Genomic DNA, 20,473 nt, shown 5'->3' with positions numbered 1-20,473 from the left:
TATTCAGCACTTACAATGGCACAGAATTTTGTATTTTGCAGTATTACAGAAGGCAAAGGTTGAGACTGCGTTGGAGCAACTCAAAGTTTTTATATAAAATAAATACATTCCATGAAATTTGGAAGAGAATTAAAGATAATAGAAAGGATCATGTGCATACAAGCAACTTTCTAAGGAATAAAAATCTGCAAACTCCAACTCCAAAGGTTGGCAAAAAGGGGAGGGAGGCCAAATTCCTTGACGCAGACTCACTACCTTGTTATGACGTTATAAATAACACAAGAAATAATTCAGGATAATTCTAAAATATATCTAAAGTTCAAGATAAAAATCAATTTCAAAATGCTAACCAGCATCAACACTACTTCAACTTGAACGATATAAAAACTATAGCCTCAAACACTGAAGAAATATATGAAAATAAAGAGAACCAATTCTGCTCTTGCAAGAGACACCATGATAACAAAAATGGAAATGAATTGCCAATCAGTGGATACATCAAAAGAAGTGTATATCTTTAAATATTTTCTTCTTGAATGGCTTCTTCAACTCTTTATTAAAAAAAAAAAAAAAATCATACTACTACTGATTACCCTTTTATACTAAGTTCAAAACCAACAAATCATTTCAACCAATGTTACAGCTCAGTTTTTAACATATATATCCGATGAAGCAAGGCAAGACGACAAACAAAAATACAAGCACATGAAAATGCAAGCACATCAAAAATGAAAATCAATCAGGCTATAACAGGGGTAGTCACATCGTCATACTACCTGATCCTGTTGCTGTGATACTCTGGGCTTCTTTGTAGAGTTTTGCCTAGACCTCACAGAGCTCTTAAAAGAGCGGTAGAATGTCTTAAGGTGAGGAGTGAAGAAATCCTAGTCAAGTGATAAGAAACAAAGGCATTTACAGAAACAAAGGCATTTACAGGGTGAATCAGATCACTAAGGTGGTGAAAAAAGCATCAGCTAATGAGGGTCAGGGGATGGTAGTCATAAAACTGACAATACGTGTTTTATGTTTTCATCCTTTAAATCACAAACCTCATTTCTTATTTATATTTTAAAAGCACTGTATATTATAAATTGCAGCTCTGGTAATTTTTCTCAGTAGTATGACAAGTTCTCAACACCCTTAACTGAATCAAAAATTGTGAAACATTACATCAACATCCACAAATATTACTGCAAGATGCATCACAAACTATAATACAAAGCGTCTTCACTACACTAACATTCTGTAAGCATATTATGCACTTAGTAAGTAGTTGTGTATAGTATACCTTATAATAGTAACATGCCAGCTAGGGAGATAAGTTAGAAAGTTTATATATAATGTATAGAATAACAGTACATTCTATAAAGCATCCTGAAATCATGGCAAAAGTGTTAAATCCAGTTATTTCTAAACATCACCCTTTATTTGCATGAATTCAGCTGTTTCAATCTGCAGCATAATAAAAACAAGTTAATAGTAATTAAACTTCAAAATCTTCCAAGAAAGTTAAGACACCAGATTTATACAACAATATCTGTGTAATAATATTTCAACTGCCAGGGTGGAAAAAAAGCATGACACCGTCAACGTGGGAAAATATACATAATATGGTATGCGCCTCTCACCTTTTTGGTCTGTGTAGCACCATCATCACTATCAATATAATCAATGGTATCCTGATCATCATCATCTTCATCATCAGACTCAATTTCAGTACCTGAAACATGGAATAAAATCTATTACATTCACTTCGGCATTTTTGGTGAAAACTAGTGATGAGATAAAAAACATAAGGGATGAAATGAATGAAAAATTTGGAAAGAAAAACTGATAACTAAACTACTACATTACCAGGGTAATACTGAAACAGAGTTTTCAAAATTTTCTTTTTTCTTATACCTAGCTGCCTTCCCTGTTTTAACAAGATAGTATCAGAAATGAAAAATCCATGGCCTCACCTCCATATATCCACTCTCTATATATCTTGCATAATATATCAAAACCAGAGCCTCTAACTCATATTTATGTTGAAGGGTTCAGTTACAGATAAAAGTCTACATCATGGAAGAAATAAGCTAAGGGAAAAATATACTAGAGTTTTTAAGGAAATGGGAAATTTGCCCATCAAAAAGACATAACCCATAACTGTCAGAAAAAAAATACATTTGAAGACCTGCAGTACAGGAAAAGACGCATACAACAGCATGCTGCTCTTCAGTTGTCATCAGCCAAAGAGCAATCATGTAATGCGGCAGCTTACCAAGTTTTACATGGTCTAGCTAATAGCATGGACGCACATGAAGACAGCTCACAGGAGCAGAAACCCAAATAACATGTGGTGATGCTGTGTATGAAGTGATTGCAAGACAAGTAAGTCAGATTTGTGCCTGTCTGAGTTTAAAAGAACGATGAGAGACTTCTGATGAGATGCAGACATTCTGTTCTAGGTGAACTACTGTTCTAACTGTTTAATGTACTACTGTATATCTATTGTGATGTGACTGTGAGATCATCTGCATATAGAGGAAATTCATGCCATGTTTATAAGAGGAACTAGGAGGTTATGCAAGATGAGATTAATCAATATAATTTTTTTTTCTAAAACTTTGCTAAGTTTGAGAATATGCAATAATAACAAGTAAAAGTATAAGATACATATAAATAAAGGAAATTAATCTTAACTGAAGTGAAATGGCCAGGAACTACATGATTACTTTTAAAAAGAGTGTATAGCTCTACAATGGCTGTATATGTGTGGAAAGTCTCTTACCTTGTGGTTTTTTGCCCCTGATAATGATTTTGTTCTTAAGTGCCTCTGGAGAAGGCAGAGTTGAGATGTCTGCTGGTATTGCATCAGTTGCAAGCATGTCTAACAAGAGAGAGAAATTCTGGTTATAAAAACTTGTAATCAAAAAAAGTCAAAACAAAGTATATGTATGTTAAACAACTGTAACAAACATGCTTGTGTTTAACTTACAAGGTACAGTGCATGTAAAACAAAAATCAGGTGATTTACCTCCAAGGATATCCTTCATGAGCTGCACCATGACCTTTTGCTGTTCAACACTAAGGTGGTTCTCAATAGACAAAATGACAGGGTATGGAGAAGATTCAAAGGCATAAACCTTAATGCCATCCCTAAGTACATCAGCAAGTGTGATTTTGGTAGTTAAGGTGTGACCATGGTATATAATTGGTTGTCCATCATCTCCATCCCATAAATCCACTGCAAGAAAGATAATACTTTTTTATCTCCAAAAACACCATAAAAATAGCTATAACATCTTTAGAGTATTTAATATGTATCACAACAGGAAAGTAATCCATATCAAAGCATGGTAAGAATAAAACGATTTAAACATTTCTATATACAAGAAGAAAGCAAACAATTCCTATGTGACAGCAAATCTATGAAAGGATAATGAATTATGAACAAAAAGATTGGGGACTGGTACTTTAATATGTACAGGTGAAATGAAGGACAGTTAGTTTCCTGAAAACAAGCTGTAACATACAGCTAATGATGATAAGTTTGATATGAATAATGAAAGATGATGTAATCTTTATTAGGTAGAGAAAAAGGAAAGGAGGTGGTATGGGAATGGAGAAAAACATATGAATAGAGTAAAATTATGGTTAGTAGTTATATGGGACTATTTAATGGAAGACAAAAAAATAGGTAAGAAAGTATGAAAAAGGTTTCATTTGGGAAAAGAAAATAACTAAATTATGCAGTAAATAACTACTACAGTACCTTTTTTTTCAATGTTGTGCATTCCAAATATTACCTCCTTCCACATTTTCTTATTTTTTCTGAAGTTTGCTGATACATTCTCACCCTAACTCTCATTTGTCCCCTTTCTCAGCTCATGCATCTTCCTCTTGACCTCCTGCTGCTTCTTCTTGTACATCTCCCAATCACTTGCACTTCTTCCTTGCAGCTAATACCCTTACATCATTTCTTCTTTTCTCTTTAACAACTTACCTTCTTTATCCCATCACTCACTATCCATTCTCACATGTCTACATCCCACCTACTGCATACCACATCCTTCTTTTGCATATGTAAGCACTGCTTTCATAAATACCCCCCAATCCTAAACCACTTCCCTTCTTTTGTTTACTTTCACCTTCTACTATCTTTTACCCACTCTCTCCTGGTATCTCCTCAAACAAGCTTCCTTTCTAAGCTCACTCACTTTCACAACCTTCTTCCCCTCTATCTCATTTCCTCTTTCCTTAAGGCCTCACCTTTACAAACTTCCACCCTCGTCTCCATCACGAACTTATTAGGTATCCCATTAGCAGTCCTTCTCTTTTGCCCACCTATCAATAACGGCATAATCCAATAATGCCCACTTACCATCAATCAAACTCACCCACATATATTTACAATGTTCACAAAAAAACTCGTCCATCACTATATGTTTCCAAAGGCAATGTTACACTTACATTTAAGTACTTGTGTCATCTCTCCTATGGCCTTGATTACCACTTGCACATGTCTGGGCATGAAATTGGCAAGGTTCCTAAAGGACCATGTTTTGAGTCCATAGAGTCTTGATCTCTTAAATGAGGCAAGGCACTGATGAAGTGGTGGAGGAAGCAAGCTTGACTTATCTGATTCCTGCAGTTCTGAATTAAGATCTGGAATGCTCCCAGGTCACTCCAGCATTTGAATATTTTTCTCTGATAACCAGTTTATCATCTTTCTAGCCTTATGGCAGGGGGAGCTAGTCTGCATAAAGTGATCACAACCATGAACCTCATAAAAAGGAAGCAAATTGTCCTGATGTACAATGATTTCATCCTGAAAGCGTCATATACTTGTATCCATAATAAAGCTCAGCCATGTATCATGTATCACCTTTGAAAATATATGGAAGCATAAAAGGTTTTCTGCAGACAGTGAATGTATGTCCTGCTTTTTAGACTAGGTTTTCCCAATCACCAGTCCTTTTTCAGTGCACAAAATAAAAAACTATGGAAAGTAGCAAGACAAAAAATAGACTGAGGTCTTTATAAAAATGGACTGATTACTTTATCTAAAACTCGAGGATTATACAAGGGAAAGTTTGTTTTGCAACACAGAAATAATATTCAAGATGAATTTTACTGTTATGTCCTGTTTTGCCCCTACCCACATATTCAAAGTGCAATATTGGTTAATCTCAAACACAATGTTTTATCAAAATCTACAATTTATGATGGAAAATGTAAGGTATCACTGCCTCCTGCAGTTCTTCATTCATAAAAATCTATTCTGCTCAGTCCCATTCAACAGACTTTAATCTTGCAACACCTGCTTTAAACACCCTTTTTTACTGTATCACAGTATTTGAGCAGTGGTACTTACATTCCAATAGCCTACAACCCCTTTTAAGAGCACTTATGTAGCCTTCAATGCTACTTTCTCCTGCAAGCTGGTGTCCAGTCAGGTACCTGTAATGGAAAATAGTAATCTGTTAACCAAAAGGTTCTGTAAACTATTAATGCCAGCCAAATATATGAGAACAGTTTTACAATATAATATGTTTAACATACAAAAAATATTTCTGTAATTCAACAGGATGCAGTTTTCAAGAACTGATCATTGACAATGGCAATTAATAACACTTCACATAAATACCAAATAACAAAAACAGAGGCAATTTTTCTTTTGGGCAAAAAGTAACTAAATTTAGCTAAGTTAAAACATAGAGCATCATCAGCTTATCAACTGTGCTTATCAAGCCTGACCAATTAGGCATCAAGATGACTTTAACCCAGTAGGTGCCATATCCCCATTTATGAGGGCTTACCACAGTTAGTTAGATTCCAAATGTCCAGTAGATACAAAAGAAAAAGGCAAATTACACTGTTCTTATAAAAGAATCTGGAAAGGAAATCCAGAAGGGGGAAAAATGAGTGTAAATGCGTACAATGATGAGTAGCAGGTGGGGAGTCAAGCTTTCCTGCCAGATGTAGTAATAAAAAGAAACTTCTGTTTAGGTTCATTTCCTACCCTTATAATCAGAGTGAAAGGTAAATAAATAAATAAATAAATATATAAATACATAACAATCGAAAAAGAACGTAGCTCAAGAGCCATATACAAATACTTCAAGCCTAAAACTTAACACAAAAAATTTCTGGTTCTGGCGTTCAGCAGATAATTATACTTACGTGTTGTGGGATGAGGAGATGTAGTAATGTGCAAGCGGCTGATTCATGTCTTGGTGAATATTATTCTGATGATCACAGTTGAAAATATCAAACATATCTGATAACAGCATGTGGTAGAATCCTGAGATAAAAATGCCAATATTAACTTGGAATCATACTTTCTACCTTATTCAACATTATACAGCCCAATATATCATTGATAATATAAAATACAGAGATCATAACTAGGAACAGGGAAGAGGGCCAAGTAAGGATTTTCCCTCTTAGGCTCAGTCCTCTGTTCTTAATGCTACCTTGCTAATGCAGGAAATGGCGAATATGTATGAAAAAATATACATATATACATTTATTTTTCTTTTTTCAATTGGCTCCCTTCTCCGTTCCTTCTTTTGGAAAAGTAAAACAGGAGGGAAGGATGTCCAGCCCCCCCACTCCCAACACTTTCTAGGTGCCTTCCAAGACACACAGGAAATACATGTGTAGTACTCTTTCCTCTTTTCCCCAAGGATAATATATATAGGTGCTTTAATAATTCAGTTACTATGACACAAAATTCTGACAACCTAAGATGATAAAGCACATGTAATCTTACGAAACTTAATAGGTATTACCAAACTCCATCTGCACGAAGTTACACAGGAAGTAAAATGCTTCCTTTGGCAAGTTTTTCATGAGGACCTCAACATTTCCCTGCTACTGGAAACAGTACAGCTCTGGAGCTACAGGAGCTCCTGGTAACACCAAGACCCTTTCTAAGAAAGGGTCTTCAGGTAATGATAAATTAATAAACAAACTTTGTACAGATAACTTTCTCATTCTTTAAAAAGGATATTTCCATACTATTCCTATGTTCGACTGCAACAGCCCAGCTGTATACTCCTCTACAGCTGAAATGGTTGGATAACTGGAAAATGGGGCAAGGCAAAGCTGTAACTGGATGATTAAAGTCACCTAATTTCCAAATGTCAAAGTTTCAAAGGCCTGTGGTTTGAGGAAGTCACTAATCAGGTGGTTTGGCTTTTGTACAATCATTGTCTATGCTACCTTACTTTCCAAAAGTTTCTAGTCATACATTTCTGTGTTCAAGGTAAGTTGAAAAAATAAATCTAACTCGTACCAAAAGTTTATTATCAATAACAAAATCAATGTCTTTTGAGCCAAAATAATTAATGATACAAAACTTACCATCTTGAGTCATATATCCTTGGTCTTTGAGGTCACTTATTTCAAATTCATTTATGAGCTTCGTGGCTTGGGTAGCATCCATATCAGTAAGTCCTTGGGCCTTATGGAGAAAAGAACACAGTTGGTCTGCACTCATTAACTGAGTCTTCTCACTTGCATATCTGCCAATCATTTAGAAGTAAATAATAAAACCTACAGAATGTCTTATGAAGTGTACATCTAAATATTGAAAGAAAAATGTTGACAACATGAAGCAAAAGATATCCATTAAACATATTCTTCTTGGATCAGTAGAGAGATGTGTGATGTGCTTGCAAGATCTAAAGCAGAATATACTTATTATCAAGGAGGAAGTGCGTGTTAAATTGGTGATGTATAGGATCTGGCATATTACAAGCATTATACTTCAACAGAAGCAAAAAGCAATGTATCAGTTTGTATCAGGTATATGTAAAGAAAGAAAAGAATGAGCAACTACCAAATCTTCAACACATGAGTACTGTGATCCATCCATGACTTCATCATGAAGTGCGGTGTCATCCTTTCTTCCCTATATCAAAGAGTATGGTGTGATCCCTCCATGCCTATATCATGCAGTGTTGTCTGATCTGTCCCAGCCTCTATCGTGTCATCAGTGTAAAGAAATTTCATCAAGACCTTTAAGTATTTTGTTCATGTCTATGACTGAAGATGCGAGTTTAAAGGTGCAATAAAGTTTTGCATTCCTTGATACATGTAAATAAAAGCAGGGTTTGTAAATTGACAATAAAGTGGAAACAGATTAATAAGACTATTACACTCAGAAAAACTGCTAATGTAAAATACTGAAGACATGAATAAGTTATGAACATATGAAAGAATCAATTTGAAAGTGATGAAATTTGTGCTTACAGAAAGAAATCCATGAAGAATGACTATGCATGTACAGATGAATACAAAGAAAAGAGTGTGGGAGGAACCAAGAACATGGCAAAAGGACACAGTAAGGGAATATGGTAATAAAAGCAAGTAATGCAGTGAACGCAGTTTTGAGTACTGAGGGGATGCTTTGAAGAAATATACCACAAGCCATCGTAATAGCCACTGGCAGATGGCATTTTAGATACATTACACATTAAACAAAATTTTCAGCAAAATGTAAAGCTGATCATTATCTCAAATGAACAAGTGTGTTGCTACAATTTGATCAAGATCAAAATTTTGGATGCAGGCACTTACGTTTTGTAAAGCTTCTCAATTTCCGGCATCTTTAGCAGAGCATGATAAAAAGCCACGAATTCCTCAACTTCTAGAACTTGCTCACCATCTCTTTTCTGCTTGCTTGTATTCGCTTGCTGAAATAAACATCATTAACTTGATATTGAAAAGCTACTTAGCTATTCAATACAAAGAGTTAACAATTATGGGAACACTAGTGACATACCTACAAAGGAACTACAAGACAAAATCTGTCAGGATGTGCCAACTGATTAAAGACATGAGGATATTACACTAGATGAATTGTTGTATTTTTACTTTCTATCTCACTCATTCTCTGAACAAGGTAAATTTGACTAAAAGCAGAATCCCTAGTGTATATCAACAGTATCAATCCTCAAATATTTTGTACTTAACAGGTTTGTAAAGAAATCTTGAAAGTAGCATACTAAACTGAAAACCTGCATTACAGCATTACTTCTGGGGGCTGACACTTATTATTAATGCAGCTGTAAGTAATGCAAGTGGTTGTAAGAAAATACAATGTACATGAATCTACAATATCTATAACTGTTTCAATTTATATAGGATGGATCGAGTACACAAATCTTATTCATTTGAGGCAATGTTCAATTTATGTGGGATTTAACATCCTAGGGCTCTGGGGTTATAAACCAGCACTGCAATGTGACACTTCTGGGTTCAATAAAATGATGAGGCTAAACAGCTCAAGTAAACGACAAAAAGATCTATGTGAATTACTAATTAATTTTAAACAACATAAACCAACATACTTACATTGAACAGTTTCTTTGCATGTGTCTTATCCATTTTTATATTCAACTGCTTGAGCAATGCGCAGCATTCATTGAAATTAAGTGATCCATTATTGTCCTTGTCAGCTTCTGTAAACTGGCTGCGTAACCACCTGTATAATTAGAAAAAATCAGCATGATAGAGTAAATCTTAAATTAGTTAATACCTCTATAATACACAATCTTCCTCTGACTAGAAAGATACAGCATATTGCCTCTTCTTCATGTCCTTGCAAACTGTAAAGACTTTCCAATGTTTGAACTCTTCTCAACAAAATGTTATGCTGTATTACCCTATCATTCCATCTTTACTCTTTCATCATAAAATTACACACTCTCTTGGTCAATTATCCCACAACTATCTGCACCAACTATCCAAGCATTCTATTTACTTTCACAACAACTTCCTCTTTTTTTCATACATTTTGATATTTTCTTTCTCATATGTATGTTCTTACTATACTTTTCAGTTTTAACAAGGCCACATCCACAGGCTGAATTCTCTTTCTGTTATAGATAACCTGTTTCAATAACATATATGAATAAGACCAGATTAAACTAGAATTTCTAACATGTTCTGTCTTAAAACTAAAGTCCCACATTTACACTCATATCTTTATACCCCTCATGACCCTCCTCAGCATGACAATAACCCGTCTACTTTTCATTATCCTCTGAAACATTCCAGCATCCATTCCTTTATTCACATTTGGAAAGGGAAATCTTATAACCTTTTCAGAACAATACATTTAAAAATACTATGCATCCAAAACTTTGAAGTAAAAACCGAATATTATGTCGCAAGGAGACACAAGGGTAAAATATATCTTGAGATTGAAAAGACAAAACATAATGAATACCTGGAAATTCTTATGATACTTACACATCATACTGCTTCTCTTCATGAAGTGCTTTAACAGACTGTATAAGGTGAGTCAGACCAGATACCCAAGCATCCCTCTCATCTTCTGTAGTAGCAACCAAATCAAGAACATCTCTCCCACCTGGACCATGTATTATTGAGAAACACTTGTTTTCCTCCAACACTGGCTCTTCACCTCCTTTGAAAAAAATACAGATGTGAAAATATCTTAGATCAAACTAATCTGATTAGAGATGAAAACAGGAGGTAGATACAAAAGATAAGACAGCAGGAAATTCAACAAAAGGACTTACTTCAACAACCAGAATCGATAATGATTTGACATTACCCTTGTTAGAAAATAAGAAGAATCTCTTGGATACTAAAAATAACATGAAATCTGATAACTGAGTACATCTAAAAATGCACCATGAAGTAAAGACACAACTTTCACTTTGTAATATCATTTTCACATTTCATTTTGTCCATCCAAAGGCAAATAATCTCAACACACACCTTTATGTTTCACTATTTCAATATCTAACAACATAAGAGATGCAAGGAAACAATTAAACATCAGAAGCTTACCTCCTGTTTTATCTTTCATCTTATCAGTGTGACTACTAACTTTGTTGAATGTATCTGTTTTCCAGCCCTCTCGGATTTCTGTGATCTCTATCAATGGAACTGTAACAGTAAATAATCATTAGATACTTTTCAAATGAATAAATAATTATCAATCTAAGTAACTGATAACTTACAGCTCCGGTTTTCATCAAAGTATTCAATGTCAACCTTACTCCTTATCCATCTATCCAAGGAGATAAAGAGATACATATTCATCTGGGTTTCCAATCCTTAACAAAATAATAGAGCAGACTGATTTTTCTAGTCTACTAATCAGAAATGTCTACAATAGCATGTTCCTCAAACAATACAGTCATTGTAATAAACAAATTAGGAATACTGTAATGAACACTCCAGTATGCCTGAAGTTTGATGTGACGGCTTAAAAAATAATGTGGAAAAAACTGGTGAATAAAAGGCTGTCTTCATCTAGTATAAATGTAATACTATGCAACTGAAAACAGAATAACTAATGAACATAAAAATATTCTGAAAGCATATAGTGCATATGTATACATTTTCTCATTCATATTCGCCATTTCTCATGTCAGTGAGGTAGCGCCACGAACAGAAGACTAAGCCTTAAGAGGGAATATTCTCGCTTGGCCCCCTTCTCTACTCCTTCTTTTGGAAAATTAAAAGAAGGGAGGGGAGGATTTCCCACGTATTCCTTGCGTGTCGCAGAAAGCAACTAAAAGGGCAGGGAGCGGTGAGCTAGAAATCCAATCCTCCACTCCCTTCTTATAATTTTCCAAAAGAAGGAACAGAGATGGGGCTAAGTGAGGATATTCCCTCAAAAGCTCAGGCCTCTGTTCTTAATGTTATTTAATGTATGTATGACTCATGGTGAGGTGCCTGAGGATTGGCGAAATGCTTGCATAGTGCCATTGTACAAAGGCAAAGGGGATAAAAGTGAGTGCTCCAATTACAGAGGTATAAGTTTGTTGAGTATTCCTGGGAAATTATATGGGAGGGTATTGATTGAGAGGGTGAAGGCAAGTACAGAGCATCAGATTGGGGAAGAGCAGTGTGGTTTGAGAAGTGGTAGAGGATGAGTGGATCAGGTGTTTGCTTTCAAGAATGTATGTGAGAAACACTTAGAAAAGCAAATGGATTTGTAGGTAGCATTTATGGATCTGGAGAAGGCATACGATAGAGTTGATAGAGATGCTATATGGAAGGTGTTAAGAATATATAGTGTGGGAGGCAAGTTGTTAGAAGCAGTGAAAAGTTTTTATAGAGGATGTAAGGTATGTGTACGAGTTGGAAGAGAGGAAAGCGACTGGTTCTCAGTGAATGTCGATTTGCGGCAGGGGTGCGTGATGTCTCCATGGTTGTTTAATTTGTTTATGGATGGGGTTGTTAGGGAGGTGAATGCAAGAGTTTTGGAATGAGGGGCAAGTATGCATTCTGTTGTGGATGAGGGAGCTTGGGAAGTGAGTCAGTTGTTGTTTGCTGATGATAAAGCACTGGTGGATGATTCAGGTGAGAAACTGCAGAAGCTGGTGACTGAGTTTGGTAAAGTGTGTGAAAGAAGAAAGCTGGGAGTAAATGTGAATAAGAGCAAGGTTATTACGTACTGTAGGGTTGAGGGACAAGTCAACTGGGAGGTAAGTTTGAATGGAGAAAAACTGGAGGAAGTGAAGCGTTTTAGATATCTGGGAGTGGATTTGGCAGCGGATGGAACCGTGGAGTGGAAGTGAGTCATAGGGTGGGGGAGGGGGCAAAAGTTCTTGGAGCCTTGAAGAATGTTGGAAGTCGAGAACATTATCTCGGAAAGCAAAAATGGGTATGTTTGAAGGAATAGTGGTTCTAACAATGTAGTATGGTTGCAAGGCGTGGGCTGTGGATAGGGTTGTGCGCAGGAGGGTGGATGTGCTGGAAATGAGATGTTTGAGGACAATATGTGGTGTGAGGTGGTTTGATCAAGTAAGTAATAATAGGGTAAGAGAGATGTGTGGTAATAAACAGTGTGTGGTTGAGAGAGCAGAAGAGGGTGTTTTGAAATGGTTTCGTCACATGGAGAGAATGAGTGAGGAAAGATTGACCAAGAGGATATATGTGTCGGAGGTGGAGGGAATGAAAAGAAGTGGGAGACCAAATTGGAGGTGGAAAGATGGAGTGAAAAAGATTTTGAGTGATCGGGGCCTGAACATGCAGGAGGGTGAAAGGCGTGCAAGGAATTGAGTGAATTGGAACGATGTGGTATACCGGGGTCGACGTGCTGTCAATGGATTGAACCAGGGAATGTGAAGCGTCTGGGGTAAACCATGGAAAGTTCTGGGGGCCTGGATGTGGAAAGGGAGCTGTGGTTTCGGTGCATTATTACATGACAGCTAGAGACTGAGTGTGAACGAATAGGGCCTTTGCTGTCTTCCTAGCGCTAACTCGCGCACATGAGGGGGGAGGGGGTTGTTATTTCATGTGTGGCGGGGTGGCGATGGGAATGAATAAAAGCAGACAGTATGAATTATGTACATGTGTATATATGTATATGTATGTGTGTGTATATATATGTATACGTTGAGATGTATAAGTATGTATATTTGCGTGTGTGGATGTGTATGTATATACATGTGTATGTGGGTGGGTTGGGCCATTCTTTTGTCTGTTTTCTTGCGCTACCTTGCTAACGCGGGAGACAGCGACAAAGCAAAATAATAAATAGTAACTTATAGGTACAAACATGCATCATGCAGTATATATGCTGGGAACCCTTCTTTCATCAACCTAACTGAGGAAAACCCTGTACAATAAATCTATTTTTCAGACATATCCAACTGGTTCACTACATCAGAGCCTCACTGAATATATCGACTTATTGTCCAATAAATCCAATGATAGTCCAAAATGGTCACATGGGTAGGGCAGTCAATAAACGGAGGTATAACTGCCTATAAATGTGTAACTACTGATCTGTATGTAAAGTAACAGAACATAATATACTAGTATAATAACTTTCATGTATAGACACTATTCTTTACTTACCAGAGCAGCTATTACTGGTACACTGTTATTGTGCCTGTAGTGATTGTGCAGCTTAAAGTACAGGTGGAAGTGTTAGTAAAGAGATTCAAGGTGGTGATGGAGGTAGCAGCAGATTTCATTTACACTACAGTATGTACTCAATTTACAGTAACTTTTACATATTACATTTATGTATTGCTTATCAACTGTTAAGTCACAATGAAAGTAAAAAAATTAAGTTCTCTGGAACAAAAGTGTTACAAAACACAGCACAGGTTAAGAGAAGTTGATACCATGGGCAGTGCAGTACGAATAAGCTGATGCTCAGAGCAGCCAGAACAAACTTATATTTTGTAGTAATATAAGTATACATGTATTAATGTTCAGGCCCCAAACATGATCGGGGCCTGAACATGCAGGAGGGTGAAAGGAGGTCAAGGAATAGAGTGAATTGGAGCGATGTGGTATACCGGGGTTGACGTGCTGTCAGTGGATTGAATCAAGGCATGTGAAGCGTCTGGGGTAAACCATGGAAAGCTGTGTAGGTATGTATATTTGCGTGTGTGGACGTATGTATATACATGTGTATGGGGGTGGGTTGGGCCATTTCTTTCGTCTGTTTCCTTGCGCTACCTCGCAAACGCGGGAGACAGTGACAAAGCAAAAAAAAAAAAAAAAAAAAAAAAAAATGTATTAATATCTTATTACAATACAGTAACACCATATCTATTTGAAAAATAAATTATCATTGTCATTAACTATACTCAATGGAAATTCCACAACAGTGAGGAAATAACACAAGCACATTCATGATGCAATAAAGATGTTTCCAGGTAAAAGCTTTAGATATATTATTTCTGTTTTTATGTGTTTGTTAGGAAATGAAATATGTACCATATATCAATATGTTAAAACATCAAAATATCTTAATATTTTTTCTTTATTTTTGTAGTTTTTCAAGTTCAAGAACTATACTGGTGACTGCAAGCATGGGTGTCTAAGGACTATCATTGGCTTCGACAGACTAAAAGCCGATATAACAGATAACAGTTTCATTGGGCTTTGGCTGTCTGATTGGGCTGATTTTCGATATATACAGTGTCTTAATAAAACAAGGTTTTACTGAGAAAAGGTCTACACCTTAAAGCAAAAGCAATTATGATCCAGAAAAGATTCTTTTCCCTGCACTTTGTGTAGCATTAAGAAATGCCCAAGAAAACCACTGTTGGCAATCTAGAATTATTTCCTGAAAAAAAATATCCATGATAAGCTCACTTGTACAAAAGAATACAAACAGTAACAGACCACTGAGTCCTTTCAAGGCCATTTGTGATAGTTGTAGAGATCAAAAACTTAAGGTTCTCTGTGAAAAGGTGAAGCAAATAAATGACAGGGAGAAAGACTAGTAAAATTCATATGTAATTCATAGACTTGAAACAGAGCACCATCAAGTCTGCTCTCAAACATAACAATAATGCTTATTTCATCTTCACCAGTATCCCAATTATTCACAATCTTATAATCTGCTTTTCATGAAATGCAACAAGCTTAAATATCAGTTCATTTTATGTATCTTGAGTAAAACATCCATATTCATGAAGGCACCCAAGTAAGCACACTCAAATCTGGTAGCTATGACCAGATCTTATTCAATCCATCTTTCCATCTCTCACTTGGTCTCTTCCTTTTTGTCCTCCCACTTCAGACACACATATCCTCTATGTCAAACCCTCCTTTCCCATTCTCTCCATACGCCCAAACCATTTCAGCTCACCCTCTTCAGCTCTCAACCATATTCTTAATACCATACCTCTCTCTCACAATGTAATTTCTTGCTCAATCATCCCTCCTCACACCACAAAATGTCCTCAATCATTTAATATGCAACACATTCACCCTCCTCTGTACCTTCTCAACTAAAGCCTATGCCTTGTGCCTCTCATCCATACAACACAGTCAGTACTACTATACCTTCAAATACACCCATCTTCACCCTCCTATATGGTGACTTCCTTCTACACATTTTTCAATGCTCCCAGGACCATTGCCCCTCACCTTCCCTGTGATTCACCTTGACTACTAAGGTTCCATTTCATCCCAATCCATTCCCAGGTATCTAAAACAATTCATTTCCTTCAAGTTTGTCTTCCCTCAAACTCACACCCCAACTTACCTATATCTTTGTAGTGCTGAACCTAATAAACATGCTTTTATTCATATTTACTCAACTTCCTCCTTTCACACACTCTCCTGAATTTAGACATTAATTTTTTCAGTTTATCACTTAAATTTACAACCAGTGCTATATCAACAGCAAACAACAATTGACACAAGGCCTATGCTTCTGCACCCCTAACAGACTGATTATCTATCTGCCCCTCACATCAAGACCCTTGAAGTTACCTCCCTCACCATTCTGACATCACACACCCCTGCCAAAGACCCACCTTCACTTGGAACCATTTCCCATCCTACCTACCCACTCACACACATGCCTAACTCTCTTTATCAGAACTCCTCACTTCTTCTAACAACTTTATTCCAGCACAATACATATGTAAGACTTCCGCAAAGTGGAGAATAATGAAAGGCAAAAAGACAAGGGAAAGTATCAAAAAATTTTGGAGGAAGTGAAAAACCTGTCTTTTGAAATGTGCCAGGTCATAGTTATTTGGAAAGACATGAGAAGGGAGAGAGTTCCAAAGCTTTGACAGATAGGGAAAGAAACAGTTTTCAAGATGGCCCACCCTTGAGTTGCCAATGGCCACAAAGTAATCATGTGACTTAGCAGCTTGCTCAGTACTGCGTGAAGCTTGGAAGCTAGCCTAGGACAATTCATAAGTCAGACAGCTTTCAACTTAACTCTGTCAAGTAAGGATGAAGAGCTAGAACAACCCCAGATGTGAGAGCAGTACTCCATAGAAGGACAAATCAATCCTTTGTATAAATGGAGTAACTGTTTGGAAGAAAAGAAGTTTCAACATCTAAACAAGACACCCAGTTCTTTGGAGGCAAATTCAGCTATTCCTGTAATATGGGGTTTCTAAGAAAGAGTGAATGTTACAGTAATACCAAATACGTTCACCGAGTCAAAAGGTGGAATTACAGAACCATCAAAGGAGAGACAAGAGCTGTAAGTTTTCGACAGAGAGATGGGTAGAAACTAGGTCTCAGAGGCATTAAACTTAACTAGATTTTATCTACCTAACTGGGATATCCTGTCTGAGTTTATTAAGGAAACTGTGTCAAGACAAGATGCAGATCGAATGAGAGAACAAAGATCAGAATTGAAGTATGTGGATGAATGCAGTGTTGAATCATTAGGGTATGAACACATTTAATCATTTGTAGAGAGGAAATCATTGTAAAAAAGATGAAAAAGTATAAGGAACAAGACAGAACCTTGAGGGACACAACTGTTGATGGAGAAAAGGGGGGAGGCTGATCCATCAACAACCACAGAGATAGACTGTCTAGAGAGGAAGCTAGATATGAATGAACAAAGTGAGGGAGGGAAGCCAAAAAAAAAGCGGGGAGCTCAGAGGTGAGACTCCGATGCCACTCCATCATATGCTTTCTTCAGATCCATAAATGCCACATAAAAGGCCTTCTGTTTCTCTAAGTACTTCCCACATACATTCTTTACTTCTACTCCTAATCCACACATCCCACTACTCCTGAAACTACACAGTTTCTCCCAGTCTGATGCTATGAACTTGCCACCACCCTCTCAGTCACCACTTTTCCATAAAATGTACAACGTACACTAAAAAATTTATTCCTCTTTAATTTGAACACTCACCTTTGTCCACTTTGCCTTTATAAAATGGCAGTATACACATATTCCACCAATCTTCAGGCACCTCACCATGATCCATACATACCTAAATGTCCTATATAACCAATAAACAACACGTCATCCCCTTTCTAAATAAATCTAACAGCAGTACCATCTACTCCACCCTCCTTACCACATTTCATCATTCAACACATGACCTTAATTTTTGCTATCACTCCTTGAAGTAGGCCCTTATTGACTGCCTTCTGAAAATCTAAATAAATGCCATATGCCTTATTTTCATCATTAATATTGGTTATGTAAAAAAAAAAAAAAAAAAATCACAAAGATTTGTCAGGTATGAATGATTTTCTCAAAGACTATGCTGAGAGTTGATAAGTTGCAATCCTTGACATGATTTACAAACTTGTCTGAAACGGTGGTTTCCACCATTTTGCAAATTACACATTTCAAGTTAATATGGTGATAAGTTCCGGACAAAGATTTACAAGCTTTGGATATTGGTGTTACACTGACAAACATCAAATCCTCTGGAACTTTCCCTTATGAGGCACATATCATTCTTTTCACACAGTCTTATTTCTAGTAAAAGCAGTCTTAAATTGCTTCACTTAAGTGACTGCCAAACAAACATGCAGAATTATTCAGCAAATGTCTCAGTCATTACTGTTAGGTCCAAGACACAAAAATGTGTGGAGATACTATGAAGTTGAAATGTCTAAGAAAAAATTCCGGATATCCAACCTTGCTTTAAATCATGAAACCATCTACTCTTATGCAACAGTTGTGTTGAAATTCATTATCTAATAACTATGAGTAGGTCACAAATACAGCAGTGTTCAACAAAATTGACCATAATGATCAATATGTTTAAAGACTACTCATACATATCTTGACTGTATGATCAAGTTCATCTTAATATTAAGAATAATACAATACAGGACCATAATCTATAGAGGAAATACATGCAACTGGATGAGAAATTTCACAGAGCCTTTTAGTAATGTTCCTTAAGAAAATATTGCAATGGCTAGCAATTTCCTCCTTGAAACAAAAAAGTGCACTGTCTTCTATGTTGTGGCATTTACTATAACTGTATAGTATACAGTGTTTAGGCACAATTATGTGTTTTTACCTAAGCATGCAAAGATTTCAGTCCTATATAAAATACAAGCATTATAAAAATATTCTTTGAATGCACAAAAGACCATTAATCTCAGAGTCAAAGACAGAATGACAAATAAGCTCAAGAAAGACTGATCATCTCTACTACAATCACTACAGGGTTAGTAAGTCCATCTACCCAAGCATTAATATATATTCAAATTGCTTTACCTGCATTTTCTGGTCCATCGCTGCCTACAACACAGCAGAGACAAAAATGGTATTAGATTATGGTTATTCATTATGGCAGTTTCATAATAAGTACTCAAAAGAGGTTATTTCAAAATTTCATATCACTTATTTCATTACCAACCATGAATAAAAAAAATTAAATGAGTGTGTCTCAAGGAGTAATGAAAATGAAAGACAGTTAAAAAGGCAACAAAGGGTTAAAACAACTGAAACAAGTAGAACTACAAATAATATGGAAAAAATCTAATGATGCAGAGAAAGAATATTACGATAATTTTGTTCCTGAACTTTAACTACAGTTACAGTATTAATCATTATTTAACAAAGTTATCATCTGTGGCAATACATTACTCTCTATCATAAACTTAAAAAAGTACATCTTTTTATCTAAAGAACAGATAATTCAGTAATGATAACAAATTCATCTAAGACTTGTTTATGTACCTACTGTTCACCTGTCATAATAAAACATATTCATATGCAATACTCATCCGACATATAATCAAACTCACTACATACCTGTCTAAAATTATAAGTGCCTATATAAGATATACTGCTCTAACTACTGTACTGATAATTTCCTATTAATAATCTAGATAACAGTACTAGACAGTCCATATCTTGAATTTCCTTTATTTACAACAAACTAGTTTTATATCTGCAAGTGACAACCTACAGGTTAAGCAATGAAGTATATCAATCACAAAACTAACTATATAGTCACCTTCAAAAACAGTCAAAATGTCCTCTGAAAATATTAATAAACTGAGATAAACAGATTTTCATTAGTATTTAACACAAATCTTTTCACTGCAAGCATCACTACTAATTTCAGGATTGTAACATTTGTCTTAAAAGATAACAATGCCATTATTGGCCAAAGGTAGTGGAAATCTAACAGCAAATGCTGATATACTGTTTTCTCTCACTATGCTCTTAATGAATTTTGTAACATATGAAAAGAATCATTTGGTCTCAAAAGTAATTCAGCAGTATTTTCAGTTACTTAAGGCCCCTACCTACTTTGTTCTTCTTCATAATTGCTTGATTCTATAATTACAAACAAAAAGTAAGTGCCTCACTCTAATCTGACAATGACTATCATAAAATGTTTTCCTTCCTATAACTAAATCGACACATTGAGAAAATGGAAACTTATTCAAACGAAGAAGTAGATGTATACTGCAGATTCTCTCAAAAATGCTATTTCCTTTTATAATATGAGACTCTTATGTAAAACTAAAGTATTTTACAGGGGGTTTTAAGAGTACACATTTAGCCTAACAGCAATTCCTATACCGTGATGTGTCATTTGGTTCTTATCTAAAAGATTCAAAATAAATTTTCGTAGTCAACACTGAGTGGCTAATACCAAAATGATACATTACTTGTCCAATTCCTCACACTTGGGTCACAAACCTAATAAGCAACCTCGTCATGGTTCATTTTTGTATGTACAATTTCTCGATCACAACAAGAACAAAATCTGCTTGTTTT

General features: G+C 35.9%; 1 protein-coding gene across 15 annotated transcripts in view; it reads right to left on the bottom strand.

The window, feature by feature from the left end:
• Window positions 1-20,473, bottom strand: part of LOC139763203 (1-phosphatidylinositol 4,5-bisphosphate phosphodiesterase delta-4-like) — a 152,831-nt gene that overhangs the window by 29,493 nt on the left and 102,865 nt on the right. For 6 of the 15 annotated variants that reach the window (XM_071688963.1, XM_071688964.1, XM_071688959.1 and 3 more), the window contains 11 exons: window positions 18,956-18,979; window positions 10,816-10,914; window positions 10,249-10,426; window positions 9,349-9,478; window positions 8,572-8,687; window positions 7,354-7,514; window positions 6,169-6,289; window positions 5,360-5,445; window positions 3,020-3,229; window positions 2,774-2,872; window positions 1,629-1,720 (listed from right to left, as the gene is read on the bottom strand). In XM_071688963.1, the coding sequence (XP_071545064.1) occupies window positions 1,629-1,720; window positions 2,774-2,872; window positions 3,020-3,229; window positions 5,360-5,445; window positions 6,169-6,289; window positions 7,354-7,514; window positions 8,572-8,687; window positions 9,349-9,478; window positions 10,249-10,426; window positions 10,816-10,914; window positions 18,956-18,979 (1,316 nt within the window). Of the gene's footprint in view, window positions 1-776; window positions 885-1,288; window positions 1,310-1,628; window positions 1,721-2,773; window positions 2,873-3,019; window positions 3,230-5,359; window positions 5,446-6,168; window positions 6,290-7,353; window positions 7,515-8,571; window positions 8,688-9,348; window positions 9,479-10,248; window positions 10,427-10,815; window positions 10,915-18,955; window positions 18,980-20,473 lie in introns of all 15 variants that reach the window. The other 9 variants (XM_071688961.1, XM_071688962.1, XM_071688956.1 and 6 more) reach the window with 4 other exon arrangements.

This window comes from Panulirus ornatus, chromosome 46 (assembly GCF_036320965.1).
Source record: "Panulirus ornatus isolate Po-2019 chromosome 46, ASM3632096v1, whole genome shotgun sequence".
Lineage (NCBI taxonomy): Eukaryota > Metazoa > Arthropoda > Malacostraca > Decapoda > Palinuridae > Panulirus > Panulirus ornatus.
Note: the sequence above shows the minus strand (reverse complement) of the source record. Positions and strands in the feature narration are given on the sequence as shown.